Source organism: Salarias fasciatus, chromosome 4 (assembly GCF_902148845.1).
Source record: "Salarias fasciatus chromosome 4, fSalaFa1.1, whole genome shotgun sequence".
In the NCBI taxonomy this organism is placed as follows: Eukaryota; Metazoa; Chordata; class Actinopteri; order Blenniiformes; family Blenniidae; genus Salarias; species Salarias fasciatus.
Genome location: NC_043748.1, coordinates 6,792,144 through 6,818,478, shown reverse-complemented (window position 1 = coordinate 6,818,478; position 26,335 = coordinate 6,792,144). Strand labels below are relative to the sequence as shown.

Below are 26,335 nucleotides of genomic sequence, written 5' to 3'. Positions count from 1 at the left end.
ATTTTTTGCATTTAATATTGAAAAGATGGCATTTTGCTCCATAATGTGCCAGTCGCTACTTTCCAAGGAAAGAAAATTAAAAGAAAAAAAAGTTTGGTTTACAGCTTTGCCTGTTTATGTAGTCATTCAGTTCACATGATACTGACCAACGCTCATTTCAACGCATGCCACCTGAATAGTGAATAATAAGAAAAAAAAAACCCAATCCATTCAGTTCAAAGACCCTTGATTCAGCTCACAGAAATGTTTACATTTCGCTTGAATTAACCGTGACAATTACAGCAGTCTTGAGATAAACCTTTACAGACCCTCAATACATTCGGGGTTTTTCAAGCACTTCACTGATGTGTTTCTGAGGTTTCTGCCTCATGTGGCCCACTTCCCTGTCTCGGATTGGGACAGCGGGCTGCTGCTTCTGCAAACAGGATTATACCGTGAAGACATCCTTCTTGGTGGGAGCCTGAAGTCACAGACAGAAGCACTGAAAAGGATTCAGTCGGCAGCAGACTACACCTGGAAGTCGGTCCCAAAGTGTCTGATCTGAGCATCAGTCATAGACAGATAGGTGGTCCTCATACTGGGCGAATACTGGAAAGGGGGGAAGGAAAAAAAGAAGAAGAAAACGTCAATTTAGCAGATTTCTCTGAGCTGGGGTGATTTTCTGATGATGTAGCATTAAAAAACATTTAAAGGGCTGATTGGTGACAACATGAATGATCACATGATGCATCACACTCACAAGTACTCTCTGGGTAACTTAGACCAAGGGGTCAAAGTTGAGGCACTACAAAGAGCCATAACTCATTAAGACTTGTGTGTATTCCCCATTTGTGTGTTTCCAGCTTTAATGACGATGAGCATTTTCCCCCCATTTGAATTTAAACAAAATTAATACACCTGTGTTCCTAATTGACCTTTAAAATCACAACATCCTCCAAAATACGTTCACAAAAAGCAGAATTACGCAAGTCCTGATGGGTTAGGTGGTCCCCGAGTTCTGGGTTATGAAAATGTTACAGGGGCAGGTCAACATTGTACATGGAGGAGTGGAATGGAAGTGAAAGCTGAAAGAGGTCATTAAAAACAAACAAAAAAAAACTTACGTTTAATAAAAGTCTGAGTCAAAGAATAAAAGTTAGGAAAAGGTTAGTCACAACATAAGACGTTGCAGTTAGACACCTTATCATGAAACAGTGCACACAAAACGGAGGAAGATGTCTTGTAAGTAAAACGCACAAAGGGAAGAATAACAACAAAAAGCAAGAAAACAGAGATAGCTATGAAAAAAAAAAAACAAATCAATGCACATTTCTTCATGTATTTACTGCAAATAACTTTTTCTAAATGCTGCTACAGAAATATTCAAATAATACAAGCCAATATCTCTCAGAGACAAAGTTCATTATTCTCTTTCCAGCTCATCCCAAAAACCGTTTCGTGTCTTTGGTGCACTGTGAACACAATTCAAGCAGTGTGTCGGTCAGGCGAGCAGGAAACTTCAGAAAAGTCTGACTGTCGATTTAGCCTAATATCTATTATTTAATCCCTGCTCCAAAACCTCCAAAGGCTCCAAAGATGCAGCGCACGTTTGAGAGTGAAGCTATATCAAACATATGGAACAGCTTTAATGTGGACTAAACCCTGACTTTGCAAGAATTAAAATGCAGCCCAAAGGCAGTGGTGTGCATATCCTCACGTCTTCACAGTGTTCAGAAATCCCAGAAGGCTAAAAAAAAAAAAAAAAATAAATAAAAAAAAAATACAAAAAACAAATAAATAAATAAAATAAAATGCCATTTTTATCAATGGCCAGCAGAGGTCAGTCTTCCTTCGTTGCAGAGCAACATAATTCCCTTTGTGTGAACGCTGGGAGCAGGAGGTTGTGTGCAGTGTACAGAGCATTGGCGGTGCTGGGTTCCTGTTAGTGCAGCAGCAGGGTCGGGGTCAGCAGTGCCTTCACTTTCATCACACAAGGGACACTAGAGCTCCGTATTGCCAACGCACCGAGGGAGGCGGCGATCCTCTCCCTATCAGCGGCACGTTCTCGTACCGAGGGGCCCCTCCGAACAGCATGGACTGATTCCTGTGACACACACACACACAACAGGGGAGAGAGAGAGAGAGAGGTGGTAAGAGTTGAAACAGAGCAGTGCAGGGATGCCGTGTTCTGCTGCTGATCTTACATGTATTCAGGGGGAGGCATGGTATTAGCTGTAGACTGGGGGGGTGGATGGAGGCTGGCCTGGCTGCCAACGCTGCTGGTGTAACTACAGAAACTGTGCGTGTTGGACCTTCTGGGGTTGTAGGATATCCGTCGCGCTTGAGGGTTGAACGGATCCTCCTCGTCGATGTCGTCGTACTCTTTGTCCCTTTATGACAGTAGCATACACACACACACACACACACACACACACACACACACACACACACACACACACACACACACACATAGGAGAAGAGAAACAGAAGGTGCGTGCATTAAAGCCTCGCAGCAGTACATTGTGAGCTGCACGTAATGGGATAAGGGGGTCACCCGGCACTGACCTGCTGCCCATTAGTGTCCACACTCGGAAAATTGCACACAGCATGGCAGACAGTGAGCAGGCAGCCAAAAGAGAAAATAAGGAGAGGTAGAGAAGCCCTTCCACCCCATCATAGCACACACCCATGAGGGCATCCAGATAGTCCTAGAAGAATGGGCACAGAAATATATGCAGTTATTGCACTGGGTCTCCAGAATATTTCCTTTCACAAACACCAGCCCTGTTTTCAATAAGAATAACACTCACTGGTGCATCCATTCTTCCAAACCCACAGAGATTTAATTCGTAAGTATTTTTTTAGGTTTATTTTTAGAAAGACACTTACAAATAATGTTACTTTTTGGAGGTATTAATTGACTCTCATTAATTCCCTGGAAACATACCCGACTCAAACAAAACAAGGCTGAACAGGCAACTGAAAAACAAACAATAGGATTTTTTTTTTTTTTTTTTTCTGTAACAACAGCACCGTAAACACAGAAACTAAAGTTACAACTGCCATTCATTTCTAGCTGGAAGATCAAAAAAAGCACATGTCAGACTATGGTTCCTCCATCCATCTTTTATATGCACTGCCAGGGCGCTGGGGCCAATCCATCCGGGGGAACTGCAGCCGAACAGAGACAGACAGCAGCGCTCACTCACACTCACTCACTCCTGTGCATGTTTTTGGAATGGGGAGGGGGGGGAACACGCACCAGGAGAACATGCAAACTCCACATCCGAGCCCACAACCTTCAAACAAGAGCGCTGACAAACACACCATCATGCAACCCACATGTAGGTCGGTTTGTTTGTGAAATGATGGCAGTATACCATATAATTATTGGCACGATTCTCAATTCACGCCATGAAAAGCCTGAAATCGTGTTCGGAGAAAAGCACAGTCTGAATCTGTGCAGGCCAGTGTTTCTCTTCACAGTTCTTTAAAGGCGGAGCATTTGCCGCTTTCACCGTGCGTGCTTTCATAATCTAACCTTCACGATCTGCATTTCACGCTGATGAGGTTTTCGCCATGGCATCTCTGAACTCTCCCAGTGTTGTGTTAAAACATTAACTTTGAAAAAGTGATTCCTCCAGTAGGAAAAGCTTATCAAAACAGGCAAATAAATATCTTTTTGGGTTATTTTACACTTTTCATGGTTGGCCTTAGTGAAGGACAGAGGCTTGCTGGTTAACACTCCTCAGCAATACAGACCAGGTGGCCTTGCTATGCTGTTTGAGCCCACAAGTTTTTGTTTTGTCAAAAAAAAAAAAAAAAATTCAACTTATAGCTTAAAAGGGAGCGCGTTTGAATGTCAAGGTGTTATTTAGGCCAAAAGGCAGATCTATGGTGCTGTGACTTTTCTGTTAATTGGATGACACACATGTTTCAGATGCATTCTTGGTTTGCTTTGGTATCTACGCTTCGCTGGTATATAGTCCCGTATGTGACCAACAAGCTCTGAGAAACCGGCTTGAAATTTATGTGACTGGTGTGTCGTCACAGTCAGAGTTTTAACAGCCAGCCCTACAGTGAGTCTATGCGAGCATTCTCACATTTTAATGTCAACAGAATCTGGTTTTTTTTTTTTGTTTTTTTTTTGGCATTCACATTGACTTCTACATCTATCAAACTGCAAAATCCACTGACATTTTGGATACAGCCGTAAATCCCGGATGGATGTGACAGCAGGGTAGTCTCTCCTTATCTAAACCCTTCCCTAAGTATACCCCTCTCCGTTTAATGCAAGAGAGGCTACATGGATCCTGAAGACTATAGTGTGGTGTAAAAATGACTCATTTCAGTGGATTGAGACTTTTTTTTTTTTTTTTTTGTCAACATCACAAAAAACTGGAGACTGTCAACAGAGCACCGATAATTGCAGTAGTGTAAATAAATATGACGGTGGAAGTTGGTCTGTTTCGCGTCTTCGAGCTCTGCCAGAAAGTGTCCTGGTCGGAATCTGACCTTACCTTGTGCAGCCCGCGGCAGTCCAGCAAGGCTGTTAGCTGGTGTATACTGAACTCTGTGGAATTTAACTGCCGCTGGATCCCCAAAAGGTCTCTCTGTATAACAAGGCGTGAGAGAGAGAGGGAGAGAGAGAGAGAGAGAGAGAGAGAGAGAGAGAGAGAGAGAGAGAGAGGGAGAGAATGATATGCACCTTTCCACAGCCCGGCTTTAATCGTCTGTCAGCCAGCCCGCTTTTACCTCTGCAGTGGGGAAGACGGGCACGGAGAACTGCAGCAGGCCCTGGATCTGGATTTGCATGGTGGTCAGAGAACGCTGGCAGACCGTCAGAGACTGTGAAAACATAATCGCCCGCCACGTCACACGCACAGACACCCCAGCACAAACAATGGGGGGGAGATCTTATTAAGGAGAGTATTGTTCGGGAGCGGCGTGTCAACAAGTAATTTAGTGGTTAAGTTGGGCTTTTTAATGCGCTTAAGAGACGACACATTTCTTTCCAGACAGATATGCTGAGATTATCTTTCGCCACCAATCGTCTCGCCCACCGCCGTACCGCCTCCCATTCCTGCAGCGGATCCCCAAACACAAACAAAAAGAGCCATATTTATATCAACTAGGCCATCAAGAGGGGATCATCCTTACCTACTTAACGGCGCCGTTTTAATCCATAAATGGGTAGTGTGACAATAACTCAGCATGACGGTTTTTAATAATTACAGTATATGGATTTATTCACTAGTGCGGGAATTGCGTTCTGAAGAATACTGCAGCAGTGTGTATGACTGAAGGAGGTAAACCTTGTGATCTGTACGTGGGCACTGGGTTCACATAGATGTGCACAGACACAAGCAAGGCTTTGTGTTTGTGAGACAAGGTTATGTGCTTACGTCTGGCTGCCTTGAAAATAGGTGAATTCTCAATAGCGGCATTTTGAGTTCCAGGGTTGCGATCGTCATGCCGCGCAGGTCTGCTCGAGCTTGTGCAATAGTTGCATCCTCTCTGGAGTTATCTACTTCGGCCAATTTGGTTAATCTGCATTTCAAGCGCCGATAATTAGCCCCTTTGGAAGATGTGAGGGCTCTGAATCTTTCTTTGAGTCTTGGGCGTGATGTTCAGATGCATTTTGACACGGAAGCAGAGTGGTTTCCTTAATGCAGGATGGACCAAGGACGGAATAAATATTTCTGGTGAGAATAGCCCAAGGCACAGATTATGCACAGGATAAACGATAGAACACATTTTGCAAAATTCCCTAAATACTGTTTTGATCAAAGTTTATCACTAAACAAAAACAAAGCAGTATTCTGGGCGCCCTCTGCAGAAGAGCCAATGAGGAGCCTTCAATGTTTCATCCGCCCCGTAATTAAACTATTTGTAATAAGACATAATGGGAGCCAGTCAAGTGTCTGATTCTCGGTAAATAATCACGTACAAGCAGACAGATAATACTTGGATGTTCAGTCAGTACCTGTTGGAAGGGATTTGGCAGATTGGGACTGCAGAACAAATAATAGTGTGCAACATCTGGAAGGAGAGAGAAGTGGGAGGATTAGCACCAGGTCTGAGCATTCAATGGCAGAAAGCTGCGGTCTGAACAATTGTGTTTGTGGAGACAAATTACCTGCAGTGAGGATATTCTTGGTTTGGTTAACAATAAACTTGTCTGGAGCCACACAGAAGTCACTGGTTCCCTGTAGAAAAGCAGCGACACGCGGCGGTTTTCACAAATATACAAGGTAGACAAATGATTGCGCTTTTCATTAAGTCATGGAAGAGGTCAAAAACAGCGCAGCAACACACACTCGACAAAGGGAAGCGACGGTCGATCGGTCCACAAACACAATTTGTTTCCAACGTGCTTATTACTCTTTACCTCTGTTGCCATAACACACCAGAAGGCAGGCGCACAACACACACACACATATACACACTCGCAGCATATGCTGTGTCTTATTGCCAGTAGTTACGTTTGGTTGAATTCAGGACCTTCTGTTTTGAGTAGTATGGAGTATTATTTTCAAAGCCTGTTGTGATGTAAAGCCAAAATGAGCACTGAGACTCTTTTAATTTGAATATTTCTGATTTCTTTTATATAGTTTGTAACAATTGGAACTGCTTTTACAATTGCAATGTGTCTCTCGTATTACTCCTAATAAAGTCCACTCTAAAATTGCAGACTTTACTGGAATAAATGCTCATTTTAGCCTCCACTTACCAGGGAAAATAAACATTTTAACACACTAGTGATTTCGTCTGAGGCTCTCTGTCACGCCCCACACTATGAAAACGGAGGCTACAGTATGTAATGCATTTGTAAATAAACTTCTTTGTGGTACGCAGCAACAGACTTGGAGCATCATTGATCATGTAGAACCTTCATGCCTTCACAACATGGATAAAATCTTAACAAAAATGTTCATTCTATTTCATTCATCCACGGAGAGCTGCATGTATAAACAGCAAGAGGTCAAGGTCATGTATTTCTTTGCATTAAGCTGCAAAGTAGAAAAAAAAAACAAACAAAAAAACTAAGGTATGTCTCAAAAACCCAATAAACCATGTCAACAAGCAAAATTAGCCAGAAACTATGCAAATGAAGCATGAAAACAGATGTATTACAGCTTGGTCTTTACAGGCTGCGCTTAATATTCCTATCACTGACTATCAGATTAGCAAGACAGCAACTCCGCCGCGCAGACATGACATCTGTTTCCAGCAGAAACAGTACAGCAGCGTGTCAGGCACTGTTGGATGTTCCCCTTCATCTCTATCTCATTAAAGTAGCAGGGACATTTTGTTTATGCTCGGTCTCATCAAATATGTATAAATTTTAACGGTATTTTCTAGGACACACCGCCGTCATCCACCTTCTCTTCAAAAGACGCCGTGTTTGTGCACATGCACTTTTTTTTTTTTTTTTTTTTTTAATATGATGTGCAGGTTTCCTTCCTTGTTTTGCACGGTGCTCCACATTCAGTTTTGTATTATTGAAGCACAGCGGGCGCGGGACCAGCCTCTGTTCCAGTAACCGGTCAGAGGCTGCTGCCTACGTTTACATCCGCTAACGTGTAAAGTACCGGCTTCACTGCCAGCGTGGCTTACAGAACAGTCAAAAGTTCATTCAATTGGTCTCTATAATCTGTTCTGAGAGGTCAGGGATTACTGTCGGGTCACGTTCGACTACATAAGCCAAGTTAAGCCACGGGGACTGTCCAGTATATTGGTCATTTGGCATGACTTCCACCAAGAACCCAGCAGATGGTTGTAGTCACACTAGCGTCGTTAATTTTAGGTTCAATTCGGCTATTTCCACCCCCCAACCCTCCCCGATCGGCTATTCATTCTCTCCCGCTTTCCACGAAACAGCTGCGCAGATGTCAAATCCTGTGGGATGATCCACAGATGAGAGGTCTCTCCACAGGGGGCGAGCAGATCAAGACAGGACAGAGTGGGCATGGGAGACGGAGGGAAGGCTGGAAGCAAGGGGTGATTTTCTTTATAGCCCAGACAGTGTCCCTATACCGGCACCATTAAACACAGCAAGTCCAGATGTGCTGAACACATGGCGTACAGTCAGGAGGAGAGAACAATCTGTCAGAAATAAAGAGGCCGGGAGGAGGAATACGATCGCGCACAGTGACAGAAGAGATTTCGAAGAAAGCAGAGCAAGCAATTAAAAGCAGATAGGTGCTCTGTTTACAGTTGGGCCGGGGGCTGAACTAAAAGCCTGGGGATGTGTAATCAGCTTTACTGCATGGCTGACCCGAGAAAAGAGCCCGGCTCGACACTAAACAGGCAGACACTCCGTAAGCCTGCTGAGATGCTGGAGTGTTTTGTCCACATGTTTATTGACAGCGATGCCCTTGGGAGGAGAAGCATGAGATAAGGAGGCGAACACAAGACCCGCTGCAGTCCGGCAAGAGGTCTGTGAGCTGAGAACATCACATTTCATTTAATCAATCAACCAATAAATAAATAAATAAATAAACAAACAAAGCGGAAGTAATGGGATTTTAGAGGAATCTGTGTTTCGTACCACAGCTGTGGCAGTGCCAGCTCCGAGGGACGCCCAGCTCAGGATCAGCGACAGGATAACGAAACCCATGATCCTGCGAAGGAACAGAGGGTAAAGAGAGTAAAGGGTGGGGCGACAAAGACCGAGACAAAGACCAAGACACACACACACTCTTCCTTTATAGCACTGATCTGAACCCTAACCCTAAAATGATTTCTAAATCTAATTAGAAATAAATTTGATTAAATAAATCATTGTGTGACAGAGATCCCTCCGAGGCAGAACTGCTGCGAACTCCTCACCTGCGCAGCTTCCGCCATGTGGATCTGAGGGGCGGCGTTTTAATTGAGCGCCCTCCCTGTCAATCCCGCAAGCTGTCAGTGTCAATCAAGCGGCGCCACAGGCTCTGGTCGGCCAGGCTCTTGTTTAATCTGACCTCTTTGTTTGAAAAGGGGCGACAAGTTCAACGGGGTCTTAACATTTTGGAGGGCTGTGATAAAACTCGAAGAAAAAAAAAAAAAAAATCTTCCCATCGCAAAAGCAATTTCTTAGTGACCACGATGGAAGTGAGGCGGAGAAAACAAATAAAAAAAATAGAGTGAGAACGGTCCCCTGTTGGATGTAGGGAAGGCTGGAGAGGGCTTTGCTTCTCAACTCACTTCACGAACCTTCTTGAAAGCACCAATAAAGTAGCCTGAGAGCACTTAATAATTAGTTAAGGGAGCAGACTCATCCTGCCCGGGCGATCAATAGGCATTAGTGAGGCCCATCAGAGAGGCATGAGAAGAGCGATCCTGAGCATCAGCTGCTAGCACTGACACGTACGATCCTCTAAATTGGGCAAATGGGATGGGAAGTCTGGAATGTGGATTTGCTTGTCAGACATCAGTGTTGGTTTAAATTACTGGCTGCAGTTTACTGCATCAAACGCTCCTCCTCTGGCGCTCTCTGTTTATTTCAGAGCTTCAGGAATCCAAACTTTCTTATCGGGAAGCTTGGATCGAGCGCACAAGGAGAACAAGGTTACCTGGAAATTGAAAGAAAGAGTGGAATGGCTTCGTCAGTGCTATTTGAAGATGTAATGCTATCCTATGTGGTGCCAGGGAGGCTGACTGCTGCTCTGTCTGTCTGCAGTCCGCCACAGGCCGATGAAAACTCAGTGGTTAATGTTACACACACGTCCCTCTACTGTAACCACAAAAACTGAAAACCACACAGATGCCGGACACCTACGTGACGAGCAGACACTGGGAGTGCCTGGCCATCCCCAGGCCCATCGCCAGGCAGATGACCAGATCCAGGATCAGCAGCAGCAGATAAGCCAGCCACCTGCAAGAGAGGGAAATGGAACATGGCCCTCCATCACTCACACTCGCTTACAGAGAGCATGCTTCACGCGCGTGTCCAGGCCTCAGGAAGCGCCGGCCCAACATATGTTAGAGGCTAAACGTGTCAGATGTGTGTGTGTGTGTGTGGTGTGTGTGTGTGTGTGTGCGCGCCGCATATCAGCATTCTTGTCTCCTAGTTAGAGCCCATCTGTTTCAGGTAATTTCCAGCTTGTTGTCTTAATAATTCAACACCACAAATCCATAGGCATTAATTATTCATCTCCCTTTGAAAATGTCCTTCACGGGAGCGGCCGGCGCTCAGCCCCCAGACGGAGTGTGTGTGTGTGTGTGTGATGGGGTGTGTGCTCCGCCCAGATGAGTACGTGGGAACTATTTGAGCGGCCCTTAATGCCACGGACTGCAAAAACACTGATGAACAGCGTCGCGCCCGCGAGTTTGTTCCCACCACACGTTACGTATCGACACGGACTCCCTGCGGTGCAGCGGCAGCGCCGCCGTAAATCCTGACACCAAGGTCAGCGAAGAATACGTCCGACTTTTAAAATAAACTCCATACCGGCGATGCTTTCGCTCATAAAATTCAGGCATACGAATGGAGAGAGACTGAGAAAGACGCTGCACTTTATTTTCTTTGCGAAACGGCTAAATTGTTTCTCCAAAGAGCAGGAAGAGGAATAAATTCGTAGACCTGAACAGAAAAGGGTGTAATATTAGAAACACAATAAAACCTTTTATTCCCTTTTTTTTCTGCCTCGCTCAGAGAATGCGACATTGGCTGTTACATTTGCTTTTTTATCAATACGACATGGTAGCAGGCCGTTAATAACATAATGACTGCCTGAAATTCAATCAGGACCCGGGAGATTAGTGCTCCAACAATGTAGCCTGAAAGAGGATCTCGTGTCAGGATGGAAAAAAAAAAAAACAAAAGTGGGGATATGTTTGAAATAGATGATCGGAGTTTTTGCAGCAGGAATAAAATAGCAGCCATTTATCTTTGTCATACCGGGATTTTAACATACTTCTTACAGGAGGTACTAAAAGATGGAAATGGTCAATTTTCATCATCATGATTACTCCCATCAACCCACTGGAACACAGTCATTCAAACATGGAAACAACAAGGACAATGTGAGGGGCAATAAATCACTGGAGTAATTTGGGGGTTCAGTGTGTTGCAGAAAAGAAAAAACACTCTGAAACATGAACATGTTGAGTTCTGGCGACAAACTAGCCCACCAACATAGCTACAGCTACTCCTTAGGAACATTTAGATACTTTAAAATACACATGTTCAGAGCGGTTGCCTCTCACCTAAACACAACAGTAGCTCCTCGTCAGCATTACAAACGTGAAGCAGCGAACGTGTGGCGTTTAGAAACATCCCCTCCAGTTCCCATCACAAATCACACTGATCACATGTGTAGGATGAACACACAGCTGGCCGGATAATGTGCTGAAAACACACTCACTCTTTACCTCCATTAAAGTGAAATTAAGCTGAGGAATTAATGGCGCTTTAGTGTGGAGCACATTTCCGAAGGAAACACTTTAGCAGGTTACCTCTAAATGTATACTAACAAATCTCCAGCACTTTGCCACAGATCGGGGCTAATAGGATGAATATCGCACACACCGGCGTTACCTCGTGTGTGATGACCTGTGGGGACGCGCTCCCGTGAGCATCCACATAAGCCGCCGTTTTTTTGTTTTTTTTTTTTCCGATTAACACAGTCTAACGTGAGCCAACGCAAATCCTTTTACGCAGGGTACCGCGCCACCCCTTAATCTGTCGTCTTCGACTCCACTCAAAAATGACTCTGTGAGGACGATAATTAACCAGGTTGCAAATGGTGCGAACCTCAGGGCAACAGCGGCATGGCAGAATTTTATGTGCTCCAAAATAAAACAAGCTACAGAAGCCATCAAATTACTCTCAGTTTGCAGCGGCGGCAGCCGTTTGAGCCTCGTAAATTTGCACCACTCGTCCTAAATTAATGCCAGATATTCTATTCATTTAGGTTATTTATCGTCGGATGGGTCGGATCATTTTTCCCCCCTCCTCTATTTATTGGATTAAATCTTTGCCCCTTGATACTGTTTCACATTATTGCAGAGAATCATGGTTACTAAAAAGAAAACAACAAGAAAAAAATACAATAACTGCAATCAATGCGAGCAACAGTCTGAAGGTAAGGAGATCATTTATGGTCTAGCAGCCACTCTTCCATGCATAACATTGAGTTTGAGCAATATGTATCAGAGCTCGAGCTGCACAGTGGGAAATAAGCTCAATTTCAGCTTTCATTTATGGAGCAATCAGGAAAAATAGCTTTTCCGGTCTGTTCCGGAGGGGGGGATCAATAAAATCACATCTGCTCTGGATCACAGTCTGAGCGGCATGTTTCCTCCATCCACATACACACACACACACACACACTGAATAAAAATCATGTTCCCCGCCCCGCCGGATGTGCCGCAGCCCCGCCCACCTGTAGTACTCGATGAGGGCCATCCGGCCGGCGATGGCCGCCAAGTCAATGTTGGTTTTGTCGAAGTCCGGCAGAGCCGTCAGCTCGCGGATCACGTTGCCGACCATCAGCTGCATGAAGCGCAGAGCCTGGAGGTAGTCGGCCCTGGCGGCGAAGATCTCATCCAGACGTTCCAGGTGCTGTTTGAGTCCGGTCTCCACATTGCCCCGAGCACCCGACACCTACCAGAAAGAAGAAGAAGAAGAAAAAAAAGAAAAAAAAAAAAGAATCAAAAAACACTTGGAACAGAAAATACAGAGAGAACATTGAAGAAATGAAAAGACAATTGGAAAGGTAACCGAATTAGATATGGAGGGAGGTGAAGAGAAGTCAGAGAGAAAACAGGGTCAGAATGAAATAGGAACATAAATAAATTCATAAAAAAGCAGATATTCTTGAAAAAGCGGATTGAAAATATAGAGAAAGGCGAAAGAACCAAAGGAAAACTCCCCCAGGAGAAGATTAACTTTTCTCCTCAACCGTGTGTTTTATTCTGATAAACAATTTTAGAGTGGAATACTGATAGCAATACCGGGGAGACCTGTTATCACAGGGGTCTTTGATAGTGAGCGCAGAGTGGGAGGAAGCATGGTGAAATAGAGTAAATACATTTCACTTTTCTGTTTGAACAAAAACAATGTGATGCAGTAAACGCCGGCGCTTTCATCTCACCAATTCAGCCGGAATACAAGTCAATTTTAACTCCGACGCCGACAGGAAGGAAACGGAGAATCGCTGCCGGCTTAACCCCCGATATTGATATTTGCTGGAGTGACATTAGCTGCACAATCTGCTCCGGCAATTGCCGACAAAACGGTAACCCTGCCATCGAAAGCACAACTCGGCTTAATCTCACTTAAGTTCTTTTGTTTCGTACTCTATAGAAGAGCAGATTTAAGTGTATGTGTTCTGCAGATAAAAAGCTACAGGAAAACATCCAGAGCTTCACCTCACGGGAGCCACACAGCATCAATGAAACCTTCAATCTTCGGGTGATAAATGCACGTTATTCATGGAACAGGAGATCGATCGAACAAAGAACACTGATGATAATTACTGAAACTTATATTTGTAAATTGCCTGCATTGATGGTGGCAGCAGACACGTGTCAAAGCTGGGAAAGAAAAAAGTTTCAACTGTTTCATTTCTTCTGGACTTCCTTAGATAATGGAGGCCGATCGAGATTCGGTTAAAACGACACATTATCGCAAAAAGGCACAGCTTTTGAAAGTAGGAGTGGAATTAAAGTGAAAGGAAATTAGATAAATGAGCAATACGGAGAGTCTAGAAATAAATTAGAGAGAATTAGAGTTCATTTTGTGCGAGAGGTGACAGCTCTGCCTGACATGGATTTTCAAATTCATTCATTTAATGTGCTTTTTTTTTTTTTCTGTTACACTGCTGAAGTGGATTCAATCTCAATCAAAGCTTGATTTCAAAGTGACCTTCCAACATGCAGGTAAGTTACATTAGACTGGCCATTTCTCTCTTCTTACATTGTTTATCCCACAATGCTTTTCATAAACTCTAATCTCCTTTTATGCTCATTTAACACTGACATTACTCAACTGTGAATGGTTTTTAAATGAGACTATAATATATGTATATATATATATATATATATAAATTTTGAACTTTTTTTTTTTTTTAAAGAATGACAAATTTACAGTGAATGATCTCCCAAGCTGGTAATTTCACACACACACACACACACACACACTAGTGTGTGACTTTGACAGAGCACTTAACACTGCATACGGTAGGCGGCTCCGCTAATTCTGAACAGATGTTGCTCCCTGTATCATAATCTGCAGCAGTCTGCAGCTTCCCCACTTTATCTGTGATCTCCATTACCGCCGCGACTCCTTCGCCATGTCCAGGAGTGAAGAGAGCGCCCGTTCCCACACTGCGAAAACTCACCACAAAGAAGATAAAAAATGCATCCCTGTCTACTTGACGCTGCAACATTTCAAATAGTCTTGATTAAATTTTACTGAGTCGATAACTCCTGATGGGTTCTGAGTGAGATCTCGGAGAGGGCGTCCAGACGGAGATGCGGGGCCCATCCCGCTCTCCGGCGGTCCCAAAGGAAGGAGGATTTGATTGCCGGCAAACTGCTCCCACTTCCCACCTCTATGTTCATCATCCCTCACAGTTCCTGCCACGACGCCTCCAATCTTATCTGCGAGCCGGTCCGCCCTGACTGTGAGAAATGGGCTCCATCAGCTGGCTGCTCTGGGTGATCCACATTTCCCTAATCTGGACTGTCCCATCTCCCTTTAAAATGGATTAAAGCTCGCTTTTACTGAAAGCGGGTCACAAGGAGGATTCTCCGCATTGGACACGCCTGTTAAATGAAAGTGACTGATTTGAGGCCCACAGCAGCTCCGCTCAAAACGTCAATTTCACATGCAAGTGAATCGCTCAGCTTAACGTCATCAGTGATTTGTAGATGAGATTGGCTGTATTAAATGTGACAATAAAACAATTGATACAATCGAGGCACTTTAAATGGGGTTTTGTGTTGAGAAACAACCTGGAGGAACAGACGCTTGAGCAAACTGATAAATGGTCCAGAAAGCAGAGCTCATCAAGTGGGAAATCACTCATCTTACATTCAAAGACAAAGAGCTAATGTGAGGGAGGAAGCGCTGCCGTAAATTGAAAAGACACATTCTGACACAGCGCGATCGCCGTATATTCTCATTCATTATTTCCTGGCAGGTCTGAAGACTCTTTAATATCAACAACCTGAGAGCTGCTGAACAATCAAAAGACCGCCATCAGTAGAAAGGGAGAAAACGCTCCTCCTTGTCAAATCTTTCCCTCTGTGACACACGATAATCCCTCGCAGAGTGAGAGCGCATATCTCATAACAAGAAGAGCTTTAAGAATCCATCACTATACCAAAAATTGCTCCTTGTGTAAATCTCCGCCCTCACCGGAGCCTCGTGGAGGACAGTTTCGGTTGTTCCTGTGCTTACTTTACAACTCGGATCTTAACCAAGTGTGCGAAATACAACAAAGAAACCGTCTTGAGGGCTTAACGAGGAAGCAAACAGCCAGAGTGATTATATTAAAAGCAAGTGATCACACACATAAGAGAAAAGGTAATGGGAGGATTTGGTGAAGAGTTGAAGAAGTTATTACCGCTCAATCACGAGGCTGAACAGCGGCTAAAGCAGCTTTGGCTTCAGAGGACGGGGCCGACTCTCCAGCCCATCGCCTCTGCAGCAGGAGTACATTACATCAAGCTATAATCTTGGCATGTGAGATAGCCGCTGCTTCCCCCAGGACCTCTAAGCTTCTCATGTAGCTATAGTGTGCATTATGCCATGGGATCAAATCAATACTGTGGTGCGGAGAAAGCCAGCAGCAAAGATGTGGACTCATCAAAGATGCATCCATTAACATCCCCCAGCAAAAAAAGGCAAAACAGATTTCCAAGTAAGCTGTTGGACTAAAGTTAAAATGAATGCAGACCGAAGCAACAACTGGGAAACTTTTACAGACTAATATCAAATGTTTCTATCGAAAGAAATGATGAGATATTTCACAATGATCATTAGAAACACATATTTTTCAACATGTTATGAACCCATGCATAGAGCATCTTTTATTTCAACAGAATTGAATGGAATTGAACAGATTGGAGGTAGATTTGGCTATTCGTCGCTCTTTTCCGAGACTCTGCATCTCTTTCCAGAGGGCAGCGGTGAGAACACGTCACGTCGAAGCTGACCTTCCTTTGTTCTCAGCCAGTGCAAACTTTTTTTGGGGAGGTGGAGTAACGATTTGTTGGCGATGCGCTCTGCCTCCCTCTCCACCTGCTGCAGGTCCTTCCTGTTCCCCTCTGCCCAACCGGAGGACTGCACAGTGCGGCAGCAGGTCAGGAGGCTCTTTATTAAAGAAGGTAGACTACAGAGAGAATTCAAAATTACCCTTCAATTGAAAAAAAAAATAAAAATCACTGCAGGATGTAATTAAAAATGAATCCTGCCGTCCTCATCATGACTCACACTCCTCTACTGTAGAAATCTTTCATGAAAATTCCAAACCTGCTCTTTCTCCTGTGATATTCGACAGGGGCGATAGAGAAATGGACACTAATCTGTTTGCATCCAGAGTCCATTAATACAGCATGCCTGCATACGGCGAGTGGATGTGCGGTGCCGAAGCGGACGTGCACATTAAAAACACACCCACACACCAACATGCTCATCTATAGCACAGAGAGCATGACTGTGTGTGACGGAAAGGGGAGAGGCTTAACATCCATTAATGCACTGCAGATGGGAGTTAATCCTCTTCTCGCTCATTGTGATTATTTCCTCCTTGCAAGACCCCCGTTCCTCCTCCTCCTCCTCCTCCTCCTCCTCCTCCTCCTCCTCCTCTCGCCTTCCTTCCTCTTCTCCTGTCCCCTGCTCCCTCCTTCCTCTGACAAAACGCCCCCAAATAACTTCTCCCTGAATGCAGGTCAGGGGTTGTATAGGAATAATCCCTATTTACAAATCCTAAGACAGCAGTCACCTCAATTCCTTCACTGCAACAAAAGTGGCCCCCCCACCGTGACGAGCCGCTCTGAGGCTGAAGCCATTACTCCGGAGCCGCTCCGGCGTCGACCGGCTGTGAGACAAGCATTCCCAAATCGGATGAGTCGGTACGTCACGGCAGGCTGATGATTTTTCCATTGTCGTTAAAGGAATGTTGGTAATTATTGGTTATTTAAGAACCATAGGGCGAACAGAATGAGTGTTTCCCATTTAACACCACAGTGACAGATTCGCTGTCTGGTCAGCTCGCACCCAGCCAGCAACGAAATTGTGAATTTGCCATAAATAAAAAAAAAAAAAAAAATCATTTCGGAAAACCGCTTTTTAATAATTCTGCTGTTACAATAGTGGATTGTGGAGCGGAGCTTGGCGAGCGTCTCTCACCAGATTGTTGATGCCGCCCAATGTGTGATTGGCATTATAAAGTGAGTAGGTCAGCTGGTACACCCCGTCGTTGGTCTCGCTGTTCCCATAGAAACCCACTCCTACCGCCGAGCTGTGAAAGGGAGAGATTCACACAAAATGAATGGATAAATCAGGAACAATTAATTATTTGTGTTTTTAATAAACAAACAAAGACAATTAACCCTTTTGTCTGCTTCGCTGCTGGTTTTCTCAACACAAACCGCTCAAGGTTGTTACAGGGCAACTTAGATAAAGACTCGCCCTTAATGAAGGAAAAACAGGCAGACATGAGTCATAAGTAATTTTCATACTTTTCTTTCTCCTTGGTGAAAGTGGGCATTCATGTGAGAATACTGGGACAGAGAAAAAAAACAGATCTTTTTTTTTTTTTTTTCAAGTAATCCTTCAGAACCTGTCAGTCTTTCAGTAATTTAATCCATCTGGTTTGTTTACTACACAGATTCTGAGTTCAGCGAGCTAAACTTACATTTGCGGCGCTAAGCTTGGATCTAATGGCTAAAAGCCCCACATCAGAATTCAGTCCGGCACCTGAAAATGTACCCAAGCGAAGCACGCACAGACACACGCACAATCACACACACACCTCGGTCCTGGGCCTCAGTGTTAGGAGGGGTCAGTCTCTTAACCCCTGGGGTCTGTGAGTCCCCATTACTAACAGTCTGACTTAAACAATGGTGCAATTCCACCATATTTGACTTTACTGGGGTTATTCTGCGCTAAAGCAACGCCTTCCATCACATTGAAAGGGTGTTTCTATTCAGCCGGGTAGCTCATCAATCACACTCCAGATATCTCAAGATCGGTTGTTTCAGGGAAACAGCGGCGCACGCAAACACCGAAACAAACCAAAGCCCGGTTTAGTCTTACGACGGCGCATATATTGAGCATTTTGTTAAAACCATCTGTGCTGCAAAAACAAAACAAAAGCCACGCACGGGAACTCAGGTAAACCATATGGTGGGGCTAAAATCCTCCACGGCGAGATGAAGTTAGTTTAAGTAAATGGTTGCATTACAAGCAAGTGAAACGTCTGCAGTCGTCAAATTGTCCCCAGAGCAAGCAAAAAAAAAAAATCAGAGTGATCATCAGCTTCCATTTCGCCGGCGTTCACATTAACAGGTAGGCCAGAGGAATGACTCTGCTGTGTTTATTTCACCTGCAGTTTAAATAAGCGGAGGAACTGCCGGCGTAACGCGTTGCCCCTGGGTTTCCTTTTACATGAATTGTTCACACATAAAACAAAAAAAAAAAAAGAAAAAAAAATGGATTTCCAGCTTTTACCTCAGTCTGTCTTTTATCTGTTATGATTGCAGTTAGAGCTAGAAGGAAAACACCATCATGACCGGAGAAATAACTATGACAAAAACAAAACAACAACAACAACAAAAAAAAAAAAGGCTAGCTCATCTGCTGGAACGGAAAACCCAAATAAAAAAAAAGTCATTGTGAACCAAACGCAGCACAGGAAATGGGCATATCAGGCAGAGCGGTGAAGAAGTGAACGGTGGGCTTTAAAATCAGCAGAGGACAACCCGTGTCACCAGATTTGAGCGCGCTGAAAAGGAAACCAAAGACTGAGAGGCTCAGAAACAAACACGAACTGAAGGCAGCTCCTTTCAGAGCCGAGCGTTTAAGCCCCGGCCCGGACGGACGGACCTTGAAAAGCCCATTGTAACAGATATTACATTTTAACAAAGTTATTTCCTTTGGCATTGGTCTTTTATCTGATATTGTGCTCCGTTTGTCCTCAGAGCTTGAGATTTCAAGTTGTTTTCTGGGCTATAAAGCGGAGTAATTATGAACATGTAGCAAGCTTTATAGAACTTTGAAACTTTTTTTTTTTTTTTTGACTCAAACAGCTCTGCTGTAATATCCTTTATCTGTATCAAGTTATGTTATTTACTTTGAGAAGAAGCTGGGCAAGCTCATGTTCATTTCTAATGTTATTAACTGGAACATCAAAATCCCCCAAGAAAGTAATGTCGTTTAAGTTAATTTCAGAAAAACTGGAACATTTTATCAGGCTGTTTGGAACAGAACTGAAAGTTTTATTTTAGCGTCACTGGTCAGGTTGTGACCCCCAGCTGCACTCTGAAAAGTAACTCAGAGGAGCTTTTAACACCACTTGATTTAATACATGGATCCAAGTAAAAAATTGTAATTAGTTGATTTTGATAAACTTTCTAAGTTCCAAACCCATTTTTTTCAAGTTATGAAAAAGTTATGTTCTTAATTACATCAGCTTAATTTTGCTTGCAGTTTGAACTCAAAATTCATTGTTGATGGGTTTAAAACAAAATTCAAGTTGTTATAACTTAACAAACTTGGCTTGATCATTTGATTTTGTCAACGTTGACTTCACAATTTTAAGTTCCCTCTCGCCACACAACATGCCTGGACAAGTTGGACAGTGGGTTAGCAGGATGAAAAACCTTGATACAAGCAACATTTCATGGTGACTAAAATTCATTTTTGGTAGGGTAAGGACACCACATCGGCACGGTTAGAGTTGGTCACAGCATAAAGGAAACAGGCTCTTTGAAGAATTTAACAATGATGATGGTAGTGCCGCAATGCATCATGGGAGTTTGGGATGAGATATTCAAGATTTAAACATTGATTTCATTATTTATTTCAATGCTCTGATGTTAAAAGTGTTATTGATAGTTGTGTTTGGTTGTGTTCTTGTTGTTCAGTTAATATAAATATAGTTACTTTTTGTGTCAAACCTGGAATGAGAAGTATTGAGCATTTAAAGGTGCTGTAGGCAGGATTTTGCTAGTCAATGCTAATTATTCTGTGTTTTCTTTTGGATTAAATGTTAGAGTATCCATTGATAATCCTTTAGGAGTGTAGCATAATTGCGCTACCGTGAGGGCGCAGCGTTTCCATCTGTCTCTGTTATGAGCTGAAAAGGAATCTCCACAGCTCCAGGTATCTTTGACCAATCAGAAGAGCCCCTGAGGCTCTAACCGTGATTGGTCGAGGGGTGTTCGTCACACGTTCTTGTGGGAGGGGCTTAAACTTGCGTAAGGGCGTGATATCAGAGAAAACAGGACAGGATTGGCGGTGCTGGGTTTCAAATCGCCATCTTAGATGGGTCAAATCACCATCTTGCTTAGGTAAACCTAAGCAAGATGGCGGAGATGCTGAATCCTGCCTACAGCACCTTTAATCTGCTCCTGCTACTACTCTAAAACTTATAGAGTTCAACAGAGCAGTTCCTAATTGCTTCTGGGCTTATTAATCGCCTGATACTGCCTGTGCAGGGTCAGTCCACAGTGCCCATGACAGCATTGTATTCCCAAATACTCACAACATTAAGGTTCAACAGAAACTGTCCATTTAACAACTTAAAAGTGAGCAGCCAATTCATTTGAGTTATCAACTTAAAAATCTTGCATTTATTAAGTAAGCAGTACTTAAAATGATCTTTGACTGATAACAAAAAAATGAATTCACTCAAAGTAATATAGTTTGTTGATTCAATGTAATTTCTGAGGTTGCCATAACTTAAAAAGACTAATGCAAACTGTTGCGTTGATTTTTTTTGTTGAGTCTAGACATTTCTTTTTAGAGTGTGAAGTTACACCTATTATTACCATAATAGAGATCTAGAGGAGTCTTTCCAATCTTTCAGCTGGTAAAAGAAACAATCTTTGCTTCACACGTTTCAGAACATCTGTGCTCCAGCTGATCAGTGTGGGCCTGAACAATAAGCGCTTTATTAACCCTGCAAATAACCTCGCTGGCGACGAAGAGCCGCTAATGACACGATGGCGAAGCCGTAATGAGTCGGGACAGCACGGGGTCAGGCCGGCCTCCGGGGAAGCGGTAATATTTTTTTTTTTTTTTTTGCTGGAAGGAGTTAAAAGCAGCTGAAACAATAAAGAGCAGGGCTGGAGCGTACAGGATATTTAGTGTCGCTCCTCCTCCGAGGATGGAGCACCTCACAGGCCGGGCAATAATGGCGCCGCCGCATCTCTGAATTCAGCTCGTGTTGTTGGGCCGAACAAATAGCCTGATAAATGCCTGGACTCTGTAGTGAGCGGTATATTGCGCCTATAATAAACTCCAGTGCGGTTAACACGGACCGTCGCGAAGAGGGAGGATTTTTTAGAGCATAATCTCCCCCGATTCACACTGTCACTGAGCTGCACCGCCTCCTAAACACGTCCCGGTTCCACCAGATCGTAAGTCTTTCCACTAAAACCAAGAGAAAAACTGAATGTCGTGATTGTGGAAAAAAACAGAATATTTCAACTGACGTAAAAGAAGAAGGAATGAACACTATTTTTTCATCTTTTTTAATCTAACAAACATCCCACGACAGAGAAAAGGGCCAATAAAAGACTTGATTGAAGTTTTATTTTAGAGCAGTGTTGCAACTGACAACTGGATCCACAGATTTACTAGCTTGTTTCTACAGAGAAATCTGAGGACTTTGAGGCGATCAGAGCGTCTCGACTAAGCAGCATCATGCCCCGTCACTTAGCGCCACAACAGGCCCGGTGTGCTGCAGCCGGTCCGGTCGCAGCAAACTAAGTTAAAACCCAACACTGTCACAAGTCTGGGCGGATCTGTCCGCAAATCCAATCAAACTATTTCTGGACTCTTTTGTCTTCTTTCATTTCCGCCATGGGATGTTTTTATTGTCAAAGTTTATTAAATCATTCACAAAAGTACAATTATGGCGGAAGAGTTGGCCTTTAAGAGTTCGGTGACCTTTGGCATCAGAAAAGGAGCCGGTTTAAGTGAACGACGTGAAGGATCTCACCAGATGACGAGACCCGTGATGACCGCCACGCAGGTGACGCAGCAGGTGTCGGGCCTCTTGGTGTCTTCGTCTATGTCTCTGCGGCAGCAGCACAGGAAGATCAGGTACAGCGCCACGACCAGCAGGCTGAGGCCGAGACCCACGGCGCCGACGCAAGCCAGAAACACCAGGGACTGAAAGGCGGGGAGAGAGAGAAAAGGGACCAGAAAAAACAAAAAGACGCTTTCTGTTAATGTCACGCAAGTCATGAAAAGTAAAACATTAATCTTTTCAGAAGATTCTGTCAGTAAATATCCATCAGGTCACTCAGGTTGTTGGGATGAATCTCCCACCTGAAAGGCTCGCCGCCTGAGCGAACGCAGCACAACAGGAGCAAACAACTTGGAGGTGTTTTTGAGGTTAGTGGTGCAGCCGCTTCATTGATACCATCAACACAATACTAGTTACTGCCTGCAGCGAAAAGAATAGAAAACACCAAAGTTGAGCGTCTCGGGGGCGAACGCACCTCGCAGAAAAAAAAAACCTTGAGTTTTCTGCCAAGTGCCGTAGCCGAGCGGACCGCAGCTTAGAGGAAAACACTGCTCCAAGGCTGCGGGAGGGGAGCGTCATGTGACGGGCCGGCTTTCATTCAGTCTTGTGATTTCTGAGAGTATGAAAATGTTTAAAGCCTGGAGGATGGAGAGAGAATCGAGAGCGCAGTTGCACTTTGGTGCAGGATGTATTCTGTACATCAAACACTGTATTTATGACTATTTGTTTATCAAATGAAAAGAATGGGAGAGCTAGTAATGAGCTCCCGACACAGACTTGTTTATGCAACAGATTGTTGCGGAGAGCAGAGTGTGGCACTGTACCAATCAGCAGACATGCTCATAATTCCCATTCATCTGCAGTTCCACTGTTCTGAGATAAAAGTCACTTTGTGAGTCTGTATACCGCCTTTTAAGAACAAATCCATAGAAGCACAGGAACTCCTCTCAGCCTGGCTCCTCGTACTGAAATCCAGGTATTTATCCTCCAACCTCCTGTTTATAGTCGCAGGGGCAAATTCTGTGGGTTCACACTCATAATATTTATGGTCCAGGTTACTTTAATAACAATTCTGGAGAAAAGTGTTGACCTTGATTTTTACTTGCAAATTATTTTCAGTGGAACTTTTGATTTCCACAAGTTCAAAGAGTCCCTTTCTGGCCGACTAAGCCCAGTATATTTCATGACGTCTGTGACTCATTATTCAGTTTTTTCCATTGACGCTGTGACTGAATTTAAATGATTTTGGTTTTTTTATATTTTTGGAACAAAGTCCTTCTTTGTTCAAGCTGTGTCCCATGTAAATCAGTAAATCATACTGAGAAAGAAGATCTCAAAATAATTATCCAAATAGACATTAAGCTCACAAAACACAGTATCTCAAAAAATAATAGCCCATATCAGTGGATCTGATATCCTGAGGTGATAATTCTCTAAATGAACTTTCAAAAAATGGCTTATTTAAGCAGAGTCCTTCAGAAACTAAGTTAATGATGCCCGGATGAAGCCGTGCCAGAGCATTAAGATAGCCGACATCCTCCGCGGTCATCAATTTTACATCAAACAATCAATACAGAGATCAGAAAGATGAGCTGCCCCAGCCTGACAGCAGCCCAACCCGAAAAATCTCTATTCAGTGGTTTTCTGTTTATTTCTCAGCACACTGCGGCGAGGCTGCGTGTCGTCCCGCGTGGCCTCGGATCTGGTTAGGTATTCCGTCACCATCGCTCAGTTCAGACCCTTCATAAGCACAATCCTGCAGGTTCCACTTGCTCCTTTAATTTTACACTCCATTGTTTTGCGATTAGACATGCAGGCACCTCAATTCCCACTTGATGCAACAGAACCACAAGGCAACAGATGCTTGAGAGGGGAAGAGAAAAGACAGACACCGAGTGATTGTGGTACAGTCATTGATCAGAAAACCTCTCATCTTCTATCTCACCAAAAAGGAAGTTTGTATAGCCTGCCTGCTTTAATTAAGCAGTAAACAGCGAGCTTCAGAAGGTGAGTCTCTGGCTGCTCTGCATCTCTGGCACAGCAGATCAGGATGTCAAATGAAGAGCAGGAGCTATTTTCAGCCCTGACAGAGTGTGTATGCTCTGTGGACAGCCACGGCGTCTGTGACTTCTCACTGACTTCTGCACAGAGGAGTGAGGGAGATGCTGCTGAATAAAGGTGAACATTAATACAGAATGAAACGAAGACAATAAAGGACGACATGAGAGAAAAATCTGCTTGTTTCAGAGTCTAAACAAACAACTGAAGTCAAATAATGTGGAGTCAACAGTATATTCAGTCTCACTCGCTCTCTGTTTATATCTATAGCATTTATTTATTGGAATAAATTATCAAATGCTGCGATGCAGCACAGTGTTGATAGCCTGAATAATGTATCCCTCATCTCCAATTTTAATGAAATTTACACCTGCTGGATGATGCCACCCTGGGTTGTTGTTGTTGTTGTTGTTTAAATTGTAATCAAGAAGTAAATAGCATGTGATACCTGATGTGTGGTGATGCAAAATTTGCAACTTTGAAAACTATGATAAGAGCTGAGTGTGACTGTCCAGCATCATCCACTCTGCTGTCCTGTCCTGGTCCAGACCTGGAGACTCACTTCCTGCTGCTCAGTCGTTCCTCATCACCAAACATAACAACCCTGTCATTTTCCACATTTCCTGAATATAAACATGATGCGTGGCCATTAAGAGCACACTGTGAAAACAATTGCCATATTTGAGTAGTTTTGTTTTGCAATTAAATATAATTTATATAAAAGTTAGAGACAGACATACACAAAAGTAAGCTTTGATAAACTTGGGCGGAACTGAAGACAGACTGCTTAATTACTGCGGAGCAAATAAACACAATCAAAATAAAACTCTTTGATGGAATAAGACGGGATGAATAATTGTGTGCAAACGTGAGAAGATTTGAATCTTGTATATTATTATTTACCACCAGCAACTCCATCACGGTGCGCGCAGTTAATACAGGTCATGTGTTGTCATGTGAGGACTGCAGGACAGTAAAATCCCCTCAACTCCGGGACTTCCTCATATTGGGACGAAACAAATAAAGAGCTGCCATGGTAACCCAGATAAAGTTAAACTTCACACTGCAGTTCGTCTAAAAGTACTTTTCAAATGTGTTCATCGTTATTTTTTGGGGGGTTGTCGGTGGTTCACGGCAGCACTGTGATTTTCTGGTGAGATTCTTTACAAAATAGTCCGTGCGCTTTTACGCACAGGTACAGTTACCAACCTGCTGATAGCTCGCCTCCTCCGGTTTGAAAGTGTTGTCCACCGACTGGAAGAAGAAATTGAAGTGAGGGAAATTGTGCAGCCAGTATGTCCACCACGGAGCGACATAATCAAGCCTTGCAGTGGCCATCATTGGTTGGAAATCAACCCGTTAAACCACTGACGGCAGGCGTCCCCCTCTGGATTGGCACCTGAATATTCCCAGCTTTTCAGGACGGGTGAATACTTATATAATAGCCGTGCTGCGACTTCAGCAGAGGTGACAGTTACAGTGGCCAAAAAAGTATCAGAGTGGAGTTTCTTCTTTTGCCATCACATCGTCAGAACAAGGCTGGATGTCGCCACTTCCCTCTCTGCTGTCCATAGTTGTTTTTTTTACGCAAAATCCGCTGCGCAGCGAAACCAAAGTGTTAAAAAGTGGAAGAGTGCGGGCCGAGCGCTTCCATCTGAGGCGTGGGATCGTCTGCTGACGGTGGGAACCTGCCTCCCCCTCACAAAGAGGGCGTGACCGCGACTTTCTGTCAAGTGGGGAGAGCCCTCACGCCCTTGAGTCAATCAGACAAAGACGCAAACAACAACAACAAAACTGAGATTTCCAACACTGAGAGTGGAATCATGTTAGAAATAAGCGTCATAATTAAAAAAATATAGTGACAAAACAAAGAAAACTTCCACATGATGCCACTCCCTTCTCAACACAGGCCTGTGAGGAGTGTGTTTGGATCTTTTTCCCAGTGCATTTAACATTAACATTAAACCCAGAAACACTGAGGATGTGTAGTCTTCGTGGCCTCAGCTTCCTTCCTTCTTTCTTTCTTTCTTTCTTTCTTTCTTTCCGTCCGTCCTTCCTTCCTTCCCCCCTTCCTCCGGACTGCCGCTGAGGACGCAGAG

The 26,335-nt window shown here is 43.8% G+C and overlaps 1 protein-coding gene across 1 annotated transcript; it reads right to left on the bottom strand.

Annotated features, from left to right (window-relative positions):
* Positions 1-116: 116 nt before the first annotated feature.
* Positions 117-25,789, bottom strand: LOC115387202 (protein tweety homolog 2-like). Its single transcript, XM_030089816.1, has 14 exons — positions 25,446-25,789; positions 22,149-22,321; positions 17,330-17,441; positions 12,354-12,574; positions 9,746-9,841; positions 8,534-8,606; positions 6,119-6,188; positions 5,966-6,021; positions 4,735-4,827; positions 4,500-4,592; positions 2,545-2,687; positions 2,184-2,369; positions 2,005-2,083; positions 117-588 (listed from the first exon to the last, which is right to left on the bottom strand). The coding sequence occupies exons 1-14, from the start codon at positions 25,575-25,577 to the stop codon at positions 508-510; spliced, it is 1,608 nt and encodes a 535-aa protein (XP_029945676.1). The 5' UTR covers positions 25,578-25,789; the 3' UTR covers positions 117-507.
* Positions 25,790-26,335: the final 546 nt, after the last annotated feature.